General features: G+C 47.1%; 1 protein-coding gene across 3 annotated transcripts in view; it reads left to right on the forward strand.

The window, feature by feature from the left end:
* The first annotated feature begins 3,419 nt into the window (after positions 1–3,419).
* LMBR1L (limb development membrane protein 1 like) overlaps positions 3,420–12,422 on the forward strand; it is a 50,491-nt gene continuing 41,488 nt past the window's right edge. For all 3 annotated transcript variants that reach the window (XR_014561341.1, XR_014561342.1, XM_083727556.1), the window contains exon 1: positions 3,420–3,887. Coding sequence is in view for 1 of the 3 variants with exons in the window: in XM_083727556.1 (XP_083583682.1) it covers positions 3,435–3,887 (453 nt within the window). In the remaining 2 variants the exon portion in view is untranslated. The remainder of the gene's footprint in view (positions 3,888–12,422) is intronic.

Consider the following 12,422-nt stretch of genomic DNA (forward strand, 5'->3'; position numbering starts at 1 on the left):
GGCGGCCATTCCCACTCACCAGTCTAGCTGCCGCATTCTGGATTAATTGCCTTTAAAGGACCTACAAGCCAGCTCTGGGAGAGGTATGGAACTTAATGAACAGAAGAACAGAAGAAGAAAAACTTGCCGAAAGCAGGACATGAGCACACAAGCACTCAATTCCTATCTTTCCCCATGAAGAGGTATTGTTAAGCCGTTCTGAGAATTGTAGCTTTGTGAGGTAAATAGGGGCCTCCCTAACAATGCTCGGCATTCTTAACAAACCACAGCTCTCATAATTATTGGGCATTTGTGTGCCGTGACTGTTTAGAGTGGTACCGTTTTGCTTCAAATAGATGGTGCCAATGTGGCCTAGATGTCTTTTGAGAGGGATACCATGTCGTGCACCTTCTCAGAAGATAAACCTCCCTTGTTGTTTTTCTAATTCTTGCAAGGCCTCTAGATGGCGCTATATGCATATGGTTATTTCCGGGGTGCGCATGAGAGCAGGCTTGAACTTAATGCATAGTAAAATTGGGAAATTGGTCACAATGAGTAGCTGTCATGAGAACAATAAACCGGGATGCTGCATGTTTTTATAGGTCAGGCTGGGCAGTGAACCCTCGACAGTGTAATAAAGCACAGAATCTTAATTGTGATGCAAACCCTTATTTAGTGGTTTTGATTATATGGTGTGGCGTCTCAGGCTAAGCGCCTGGCAGTGAATCAGGTGCCTCAATTACTCTGTGCAGAGAGACATAAGGCAATGTTTGTCTTATCCACTGTTGGGTCCAGGATTTTTGGAGCGGGGCTGAGCAAGAGCCCCTTAGCAGGCTCTTCTCTTCCTCATTGCCTATTGTGAACGGAGAAATCTGAGGGCTCCCTTGGACAAAAAACAAGGACACCAGCCAGGAATACCAGAGCAAAACAGCAGCCAGTAGGCTTGGTCTTTATTGAAGACTGTTGCAACAGGACTCTCACCTGCCACAAGGTGGAACAAGATGGAAGCCCCAAACAAAAGAGCCCCCAAACTTTTATTAGCTGCTAATCCCCATGTTACACCCCCCCCCCAAACTACATCACGGTTACATCATGAAAGGGGAGGTCTGGTGGCAGTAATCTGAGCATCCTGGACCCTGCCCCATGGTTCTCCTTGCCCTCCACCAAACACCCATCAAGTGTAACAAAAGAGATATTTACATTTCCTTATTTCCCAGGCAAGTTAATCACACCCTTTTGTCTTCAGATGGCTTTGTTATTTCCGGAATGGCTACCTGTCTGGCACTCAGGTATCAGGATGCCAGGGATTATCACTCAGGCAGAGGGGCTGCTCAGTAGCTGAGCTCACATGTCTATATGAATTTCTGAAGTTTTCCCTGTGAGCCAGTACATAGATACATTTATCAGTGAATTGTCACATTTGGTATCGTGCAGCAAAGGCCCTTTGAACAGACAGAAAGAAACTGTGATGAAGTGTTTTGTGGGGACAAATCTCCAAAGTCACAAAAGCGATTTGTGCTGATTTTGGTAGTGGGCTGCATGTGCATGACATCTGCTGGAGGGGCAACCCACCCCCCAACCTATACATAAATTCCTGCAACACTATCAACCCAATGTTTACATCTGACTAGTGGGAGAACGCAAGGCAAGTGAAAGAGGCCCCTGTGACGACTCCTCACTCTTGTTACTGCTTGTCTTTTCAGAGGACATCGAGGGAAGGCCATGGCTCTGGGGTTGGCAGCTCCATGGATCCAGATGAGCCCAAAATGCCTACATTGGATGCTGGTCCTGACTCTGCCACATGGCAATATGCTGCAACCAGCTGTCCACACTATGAAACGCACCGTAGGGAGGTGTTGAGAGTTTAATGGCACTTCCAGGTGCCTTTTATTGCATAATCACAATTGTGCATGATCCCACTTCAAATATTTCAATCTTTATATGTGGTTTTGAGATTTTCAGATTAAAAAAAAAAATGCTTGACATTTTCAGTGGGAGGGCTGCTGTGCTCCAAGTAGGACATTGTCACAGCATCTGCACCAACCAGCAAGAAAACAAACATGTCTCTCTGGAATCAGTCTCTATAGCCACAACAGGCGCTGTAACTCTTCAATGGTTTGACTTCCCTCCCAATGGCGCACTCTTCCATTGTCAACGAAGGGGTTGGACTGGGTGACTCTCGGGGTCCCTTCCAACTCTACAATTCTGTGAGTCTAAGTTATGTTGCACATTTTATGCCCTTTAAGAACAAACGTATGGAGGGGTATGCGTGTTAATGTTGTGTGTTTGTGCATGTGTAAACATGTGTGGGGTGCGTGCATCTCCACCTTCATCGTTCAGCCCGGACACTGAGGTCCAGATCCGAGAGCCTTCTGGTGGTTCCCTCACTGCGAGAAGTGAGGTTACAGGGAACCAGGCAAAGGGCCTTCTCAGTAGTGGCACCCGCCCTGTGGAACGCCCTCCGATGTCAAGGAAATTAACAATTGTCTGACTTTTAGAAGACATCTGAAGGCAGCCCAGTTTAGGGAAGTTTTTTATGTTTTATCGTGTTTTTAAGACTGTATTCTGTTGAGAGCCACTCAGAGGCTGGGGAAACCCTGCCAGATGTTGTTGTTGTTGTTGTGTGTGTGCACCAAACTGTGTTTTGTTACTCTAGTTCTCGGACAGGGAGAATCACACTGAGAACAGAACTGTGCGAGCTGCATGGGATAACATTTAGTGCTTTTCCAACCAGCAGTTCAACAGCTCCAGAGAGCACAAATAAACTTTATCGAGCGAACTGACCAAGATCTTTAGCAGATGGACTAAATGCTCCAGATTAAATCTAGCAGCTGCAGCATCTGAGCTCCCAGCAGATTTTGGCTACAGCACGGTGCTGATAACACCAAAGGTTGCAGGTTCAATCCCCATATGGGACAGCTACATATTCCTGCGTCTAGTTTGGACTAGATGATCCTTTATATATATATATATAATTTTTATTAATTTTTCTATTTTAAAATACTCATTTTTTACACCCTTAAAATATCAATGACTTCCCTTCTTCTCCTCCCATGGTTCATTTCACGTATCATGAATCCTAGCACATTTTACAAAAACTATACCATTATTGCATCCATCAAAACTTGTTTACACTGTTGAATCTATCTTAATGCTGCCAGCGTTTTCAGCTGTATGCAATTACTGTATTTCCCACAAATGATCCTCAGGGTCCATGATCTTCTAGAAACTTTCCCTCGAACTTCAAAAGAGTCCCCCTGTCTCAACGAGGGTGCCGCACCGGGGCAGAGAAAGGAAGAAATAAATGTAAAGGCAAAGGGACCCCTGACCTTTAGGTCCAGTCGCGGACGCCTTTGGGGTTGCGCGCTCACAGGCGGGGTGGGCGTGGCTACCTGCGGAATAATGGACGTTCCGCTCGGCCTACCAGGTTGAGCCGCTGCCTGCGGAGGCAGCCAATGAAAACGAGCCCTTCTCCAGCCAATCGGCGCGTTTCCGTCGAAGGGGAGCTGGCGTCGTCAGACTGCCTCTTTCCTTTGCTGCGAGTGTGGCGTCGTTGGCTGGCGGGTGGGGGGCCGTGTCTCTTTAAGAATGGAACGCGGAGCTCCGCGGGCTGCGGCCGAGGGTACATTGTGACGTCGCCGCGCCATTGTGACGTCGAAAGGGACCCCCCCCCCCAAATAAGAGCCGCCTGCGAAGTCGGAGGAGGAGGAAAGCGGACGGAGCTCTCTCCCTTCTCCATTGTGGCTCCCGCCCTGGGGCGCCTCTGGGATTCCCGCGCGCTGCTTCCCCCGGCTCCCGAGCCAGCCCTTCTCGCCTTCAGCCATGCTGACCAGAGCATGGACTCCGCGGAAGGCGATGTGCTGTCGACGCGGGAGCAGCTTTTCCACGAGCGGGTCCGGGAGTGCCTCGTGAGTAGACGGCCGGCGGTGCGGGGGTGTTCCCGGGACAGCAAAGGCTGGGGGGGAGTTGGCTTTGGGTCACAGAAGAGTAAGCGACTTGGCCCCCCCCTCCAGCCTGCACCCAGACCCCATGTTCTCGGGTGCTCGCGCGCCCGGAATTTCCCGGAGACACACTGCGTGTCCGGGAAAATCCGGACGCACGGCCACTGACGTCGGCGGTGCCGATTTCCGCTGAACATAGCTAGAACTTTGGCGTAAATAAATAGCTCGACAACTTTTTCAGCCTTTGAAATATGGGAAGCCTAGACCTGTGGGGTGGGGGGGTGGGGTCAGCAGCGCTTACTTCCCTTGTAGACCCGGTTGGGATGGTACCGTAGGCTGCCTGACACAGAAGCTGTGAAGGGGGCATTGGCTGGCAAGGCGGAAAAGCCCACGATTTTCAGGTAGGAGAGAGCAACAAGTCCCGTCAGGCCTCCTCTGCGGTGAAACGTCTCTCCAACACAGAGGATTGTGTTGTCATAACCTGGTAGTTGAGAAGGCGGGTTGAGAAATTGAGGTCGAGCATGTCACTTGCAGAGTTTTGCTCACTTAGTGAGAGAATAAGCAGTGAGTCAACTTATTTACGGCCGCTGAGACAACCGGAATCTTCTTTTCCCCCGTTTGTTTTTATCTCTGTTTCTCGTGGGTTCTTAACTTCGCAATGACATAATCTGTAATTATGCAGTAATTAAAAGACGAAATTAATGTCATTGCACAAAGTTCTTTTTATTTGAGTGACTTATTTGTGTGTACCCCCCATTTATAGTTGTTGTTGTTTAGTCGTTTAGTCATGTCCGACTCTTCGTGACCCCCTGGACCAGAGCACGCCAGGCACTCCTGTCTTCCACTGCCTCCTGCAGTTTGGTCAAACTCATGCTGGTAGCTTCAAGAACAGTGTCCAGCCATCTCGTCCTCTTTCATCCCCTTCTCCTTGTGCCCTCCATCTTTCCCAACATCAGGGTCTTTTCCAGGGAGTCTTCTCTTCTCATAAGGTGGCCAAAGTATTGGAGCCTCAGCTTCAGGATCTGTCCTTCCAGTGAGCACTCAGGGCTGATTTCCTTCAGAATGGAGAGGTTTGATCTTCTTGCAGTCCATGGGACTCTCAAGAGTCTCCTCCAGCACCATAATTCAAAAGCATCAATTCTTCAGCGATCAGCCTTCTTTATGGTCCAGCTCTCACTTCTATACATCACTACTAGGAAAACCATAGCTTTAACTATACGGACCCATTTCTAGAGCTGCCCTCATAACAGGAGTTCTTGGGACAACTGCTGTATATAGAATAACAGAATTGTGGAGTTGAAAGGGACCACAAAGGTGATCTAGGTCATCCCCCAGCAATGCAAAAATATTTTGCCCATCCTCTACTGATTGAGTCTGCTGAAGCCCACTGAGTGACCTTGGCCCAGTCACTTTCTCTCAGCCTAACCTACCTCACAGGGTTGTTGTGAGGATAAAAAGGAGAGGGGGAGATGCGTTGTATACCACATTTTGCTGCTCGGAGGAAAGATGGGATATAAATATAACAATGGCTAATCATTAAATACTGACCTGACCAAGGCAACCCAGCGAGCTTCACAACCCAGTGGATATTGGAGCCCTAGTCTTCTTGCCCAGGTCCCATATAGTATTTCTCTGGAACCATTGGTGTACACTGTGCTTTTCTGGTGAGCAAAAGCAGGCTGGACTTTGCTTTGAGAAGCCTAGAGTCTAGCTCATGGGTAGGCAAACCCAGGGCCGAATCCAGCCCAATCACCTTCTAAATCCTGCCCACAGACAGTCCAGGAATCAGCGTGTTTTAAAATGAGTAGAATGTGTCCTTTTATTTAAAATGCATCTCTGGGTTATTTGTGGGGCATAGGAATTAGTTCATTTTTTTTTTCAAAATATAGTCTGGCTCCCCACAAGGTCTGAGGGACAGTCGACCGGCCCGTTTGCTGACCCCTGGTCTAAGCTGCTGACTGCTTTTGTTTTGCATTCTCCAACAGCAATTTGCCCTTGGTGATACAGTAGGTGGTCTAGTGCAGGAATAAGGAAACTCTTCCCATTCCAATCAGCCCTAGCCAGCGATGATGGGAGCTGTAGTTCCATAAAATGAAAGGCTGCTGTTTCCCCATCTCTGGGCTTGAGGCTTCAAAATTATATTAACTGCTTGTGCCTCCATGTTCAAACAGCATCTTCTCTGACTGGGTAACCTTGAGGCATCTTAGTCCCACCTTCAAGCTTTTCTGGAAATTGGAATAATCGTGGCTTGCTTCACAATAGAGTATGTGACAGCAAACATCTTGCCTGTGTTGTCCTTTGGTGGACTGGTGGCTTGGCCTTTGTGCAAATAAAGTTGGCATTTCCAGATCGCAGGCTGAGTACTTCTCACTGTACCTTTTACAAACAGAATTGGGAGTCATGTTTTTGTGTCTCCCTGCTTCCCCTCCTGATGCCTGTCTTCTTCCACATACTGTGTGACCTCCTTAGAGTGTTTCCTAACAGGGGAGGAAGGAGGAAGAGAGAGGAGAAACTGTCCTTAACATAATGTCCCAATTCAGATGCCATTTTAAAGGTGTGTGGGAGAAACTCTAGGGTGTGACCTGGCCAGGATGCCAACCTCTAAGAAATGCATGCAGATGGCTATCTGTGTCTGTGAAGGACTGGCATACGTGTCCCTGTTTTGCCAAACAAGTCTCAAAGGTGTTCAGAACTGTTCTCAGCCATACTGACACTTGCTTTCAGGAGCTTTCTCTTTTCTGTGAGCTGTACATTCGAATGAGCGTTTGTTGTCTTGGTGTATTTCTGAAGTTCAGAAGATCAGGATCTGAATGAAAGACCATTTGGGAACGCCATGCACACTACTCACAGTGTCCAGAAAGAAGGGCAAGATACAGCTGTAAAAAATCTGCCAATGGATTAGTAATTTGACAGTGTTCTTTTACATAAACTCTGTATATGTCCCATTCTCTGATAAATTTTTCATCTGCAGCGTCTCTTAACCTGATAGTCTCACCAGTTCAGCGTATTCCCTTAATTGGTTTTGCCAATCTAGTTTAGATGGTATATCCTATCCTTCCCCGTATTTTGCAATTAAAATTCTGGCTGCTACAGTGGCTTACATAAAGATTCTCCTGAACTTTTTTGGAATTTCATGACCCATAATTCCTAGCAGGAAGGCTTCAGGGATTTTTCAGGAAAGAGCATGTAAAATTTTTCTTAATCTTGTTGTAAATCATTTGCCCAAACTGTCTAATATTTTTACAGTTCCACCACATGTGAATCCATGTGCCTTCAGCCTCCCTCATTTCTAACATACGCTTGTCCTGGATCTAAATATTTTAGCTAACTTAACCGGTGTCAAATGCCACCTGTAAGGCATTTTTATGCAATTCTCTTTTAAATTGTAGCAAACTTGATGTCTTCCCTCCAGAGTCATGAAACACACCTCTTATCATGCCTTTCCCGCTTTACTTGGAAGCTGCCAGTTTTGCAAGCCTTCCTCATGGGAGACTTGCACCAACCCCTTCAACTTGTGGATTCCCCTTTCCTGAATCTTTTCTAGCTCTATAATGAGCAGAACTTTCCCTAAAGCTATGCTGCTTTCACCATGGGGGAGTAGCCTGTCCTAGACCTGCATTAGAAACTCTCCTGGACACACTCTCTCTCTCTCTCTCTTATTTATTTGGTTTTCAAATTAAAATTTTTAAATCACAAACATACAACATAAAGACAAGATTCCAAAGAATCTCCCGGACTTCTCTTCTCCCCTTTTGGGTCCTATTATTACCGTATTTTTCGCCCTATAGGACACACTTTTCCCCCTCCAAAAATGAAGGGGAAATGTATGTGCGTCCTATGGGGCGAATGCAGGCTTTCGCTGAAGCCTGGAGAGCGAGAGGGGTTGGTGCGCACCGACCCCTCTCGCTCTCCAGGCTTCAGGAAGCTATCCGCAAGCCCTGGGAGCCTGGCGGGAGTTCCCACCGGGCTCCCAAGGCTTGCGGACAGCAGCCTGCAGCCCAAAGCCCAGGGTGCACTCTGCAGCACACCCCGGGCTTCGGGCAGATGTCCGCAAGCCTTGGGAGCCCGGCGGGATTTCCTGCTGGGCTCCCAAGGCTTGCGGACAGCAGCCTGTTCTGGGGGCTGGGGGGGATAATTTTTTTTCTTTATTCCCCCCCCCCCAAAAAAAAACTAGGTGTGCCCTATGGGCCGGTGCGCCCTATAGGGCGAAAAATATGGTAATCCTTTCCTCTTGCATCTTTTATAATACAGTGGAACCTTGGTTCCTGAACGCTGAAAACCTGGAAGTAAATGCTTCCTGTTTCAAATGTATTTTAGAACCCAAATGTGTGATGCTGCTTCTGCCAAGTGCAAGAAGCTCTTGCAACCAACGGGAAGCCGCACCTTGGTTTCTGAACATTTCGGAAGCCAAATGGGCTTACGGAACGGATTTTGTTTGAGGACTGAGGTTCCAACTATAATCCAAATCGTATACATCTCCATTATCTCCAAAATTCACCGTTAAACTACAAGTGTTATTCAAATCCTACGGACGATTTTCACTGTTTACAATGGTTTTTAAGGTAATGGCCTTTCTCTGTCTTTGTCCCCCACCCTTCCCCAGATTTAAGTCAAGACTCTGCTGTGTCACACAGGGACTTCTGAGGTGAAGCTTCAGGAATGCTTGCTAAGAGTTCCATTTTGGCACCTGATGCACAAGCAGCTCAGTTTCCGAGTGCTGGGTGGGATGTTGTTTTTTTCTGGATGGCAGCATTAGCAAGAGTTGCATCGCTATTTGTGGCCCTGTCTCTGCCCAGAGACAGCTCCGCATGCAGCTTATGCATGATATGAGGAGGTTGGCAAGCTGAGAGATTCCTGGCATCCCTCCCTCTCTGGTGCAGCGAGTTCAGCTTCCCAACGTGGCTTTGTATGCTAAAGGTTAGTCCGAAGTCCCATCTGCGGACTCTGGAGCGTTAGCAGGGATTTGGAGTTCTGTAACGGTTTCAGTAATCTGCTTAGCCGGGATAATACTGGGGAGTTGCGTAATACGAGTGTATAGCTCTAGAACATGGGTAGGCAAACCAAGGTCCGGGGGCCGGATCCGGCCCAATCGCCTTCTCAATCTTGTCGGTCCAGGAATCAGCGTGTTTTTACATGAGTAGAATGTGTCCTTTTATTTAAAATGCATCTCTGGGTTATTTGTGGGGCCTGCCTGGTGTTTTGACATGAGTAGAATGTGTGCATTTATTTAAAATGTATCTCTGGGTTATTTGTGGGGCATAGGAATTTGTTCATTTTTATTTTTTCCCAAAATATAGTCCGGGCCCCACCCCAAGGTCTGAGGGACGGCTGACCGGTCCCCTGCTGAAAAGGTTTGTTGACCCCTGCTCTAGAGGGCCGTGTTGGCAGAAGACACGACCTTTAAACGTATGTGTTTTCAATTGGGAGGAGCCGGTGTTGAGCCACTGGGATGTGTTGACAAGCATGCCCAAGGAATTTAGTCCAGGGTTAAGCAACATAATTCCCTTTCCTTTCTTGCTGGACTACAACTCCCATAATTCCTGACCACTGACTTATGCCAGCTGGATCTGATGGGAATTGTAGTTGAGCAACATCAGTGTTCGAAATTTGCTAGGCGACAGGCAGATTTTGTACCTGGCTATTGAACGCTTGCGACAAAGTGAAGATGCCCAGGGGCCAGGATGGCTCCTGACTTTTCCACCAGCTGGAGGTGCAGGCCTGCGAATCATTGGATCTAGACTGTTTTCACTCACTAGCAACATACCAGTATCCTGCAGAACTCTACCTGTTATATTACATCTGCACAATCGGAATGAATTTCAGGAACCAACCAGTCGTATGGGGTGGGGAGGAGTTTTGAGTCATCTGGCTCCAAAATGCTGGCTCCAAAATGGCAACTAGGCATTCTGATTTGGGAACTGCAGCCCTGGTTTAAGGAGCCATTTGGTGCTTACCACATACAGTGGTACCTCTGGTTACATACTTAATTCGTTCCGGAGGTCTGTTCTTAGCCTGAAACTGTTCTTAACCTGAAGCACCGCTTTAGCTAATGGGGCCTCCTGCTGTGCCGCCACTGCACGATTTCTGTTCTCATCCTGAAGCAAAGTTCTTAACCCAAGGTACTATTTCTGGGTTAGTGGAGTCTGTAACCCGAAGTGTATGTAACCTGAAGCGTATGTAACCTGAGGTACCACTGTAATGATTTTTTAGCGCTGAGCATATGAAGGGCACCATGTTGAAAAAATAAGAAAAGTTCTCCTGAATCATGCCAAGCATATTGTCCTGCATCTCTACAGTGGTACCTCGGGTTAAGAACTTAATTCGTTCTGGAGGTCTGTTCTTAATCTGAAACTGTTCTTAACCTGAGGTACCACTTTAGTTAATGGGGCCTCCTGCTGCCGCTGCACGATTTCTGTTCTCGTCCTGCAGCAAAGGTCTTAACCCGAGGTATGATTTCTGGGGTTATGGAGTCTGTATCCCAAAGCATCTGTAACCCGAGGTACCACTGTATAGTCTGTTCAAAGAAGTGACCATCCACATGCATCTGAGAAGCTCAGAAGCAGGGCATCAGCGCTGTAGCTCACTGGTCCCTTAAGGTAACTGGTGTTCAATGGCATACTTATTCTGAACCCAGAGCTTCTAGCCAGCTAACCATTCCTGTCTAATTGGAGGCGATAGGCCAATCTCCCTTTAATTTATGTCATTTTTAAAACTGAGGAGTAAGAATAGGCTTCAACAGGAGATCAGATATGGGGTGTGTGTTGAACTGTAGGTTGGTTGCATCCCTATGTTTGCTTGTGTGCCATAATGCTAGTCTTTGCACTTCTAAAGATCCAGCAAACATTCAAACACGAGAGTCATGCATAATTCATCTCCTTGAGCTATCCAGATACTGTAGTAATCTTTGAGCCAGCTTAGGCTCAGTGGTTGTGTTTCATCGGCTGCTGCAGGCATGCTTTCAGAATTTATTTCCAGGCAGAACTGTTTACCTGAAAACGTTATACGATGTGTCTTTGTCGTAAGGATTTATTCCTGCATTGCTGCCGTCTCATGTTCTCAGCAGTGTTTGAAATTAGCCAGGCGCATTTTGCACCTGGCTTTTGACCACTTGTGACCAAGTGAAGATGCCTGGGCACCAAGATGGCGTTTGATGTCTCTGCCATTTGGAGGTGCATGCCTGGGGATTATTGGTTCTGGACTGTTTTCACACGCTAATACCCCATGCTGTAGAATTCTGTCACTTACATGTTATCTGCACAACTGGAATGAATTTCTGGAACCAAATTGCTCTGTTTGTGTACAGCCAGAGCAGGAGCAGTCCCCATTAAGAAAAAGAGGTTGGAATAGGCCAGTATATATGTGGACTGTCCCTGAATCAAGTGACTTTTCTTCTTTATGTTCTCAGAGCTCTTAACCTAGCTCAAGGTTGTCATCTGAACTAGCCAGATGTTTGACTGAGAATTGATCACAGTCAGACCATCATTTGAAAAATAAGTCTTTAGGGGCGTCTTGCCCCCAAATGGCAACTAGACAGTCCATTTTGGCGACTGCAACCTTGTTTCAAGGGGCCATTTGGCGCCTAGCTTATACAGTGGTACCTCGGGTTAAGTACTTAATTAGTTCCGGAGTTCATTCTTAACCTGAAACTGTACTTAACCTGAAGCACTACTTTAGCTAATGGGGCCTCCTGCTGCCGCCGCACGATTTCTGTTCTCATCCTGAAGCAAAGTTCTTAACCCGAGGTACTATTTCTGGGTTAGCGGAGTATGTAACCTGAAGCATATGTAACCTGAAGCGTATGTAACCCGAGGTACCACTGTATACAATGAAAGAAATTTGCCGTGCAACATTGCTCCTCTATTCTCATATACATCAATGAGCCAGCCCATAGTGTCAACAGTGGGGTAGCCAACCTGGTGCTCTCTAGATGTTTTGGATTTCAGTTCCTATCAGTTCCAGCCTAGCATGTTCCTACAGCCAGGAATGATGGGAGTTGTAGTGCAGCAGGATCTAGAGCCAGCATAAGCAAACTCCGGCCCTCCAGATGTTTGGGACTACAATTCCCATCATCCCTGACCATTGGTCCCGTTAGCTAGGGATGATGGGAAGTGTGGTCCCAAACATCTGGAGGGCCAGAGTTTGCTTATGCTGGCTCTAGATCCTGCTGCACTACAACTCCCATCATTCCTGGCTGTAGGAACATGCTAGGCTGGAGCAGCCAATCAGAAGCCGTGCTTTGGAAGTCAAACATTTTGGAAGTCAAACGGACTTCCCCAATGGATTCTGTTCGACTTCTGAGGTACGACTGTACTACCAAAAGAATACTTTATGTACTATTGGTAGGAATTTCCTCTAATTTCATAGAGTAGACCCATTTAAATTGTTGTTAGGCACATTAATTGTCATGGGTCTACTCTAAGTAAAAGTTAGTTGAATGCTATCTTTTCTCTGCTCCGCTCCCCCTGGGTTAACCCAAAAAATAGGGGAGACATAACATTGTGA

The sequence above is a fragment of the Podarcis gaigeae genome (genome assembly GCF_964106915.1).
Source record: "Podarcis gaigeae genome assembly, chromosome: 2".
Classification (NCBI taxonomy): domain Eukaryota; kingdom Metazoa; phylum Chordata; class Lepidosauria; order Squamata; family Lacertidae; genus Podarcis; species Podarcis gaigeae.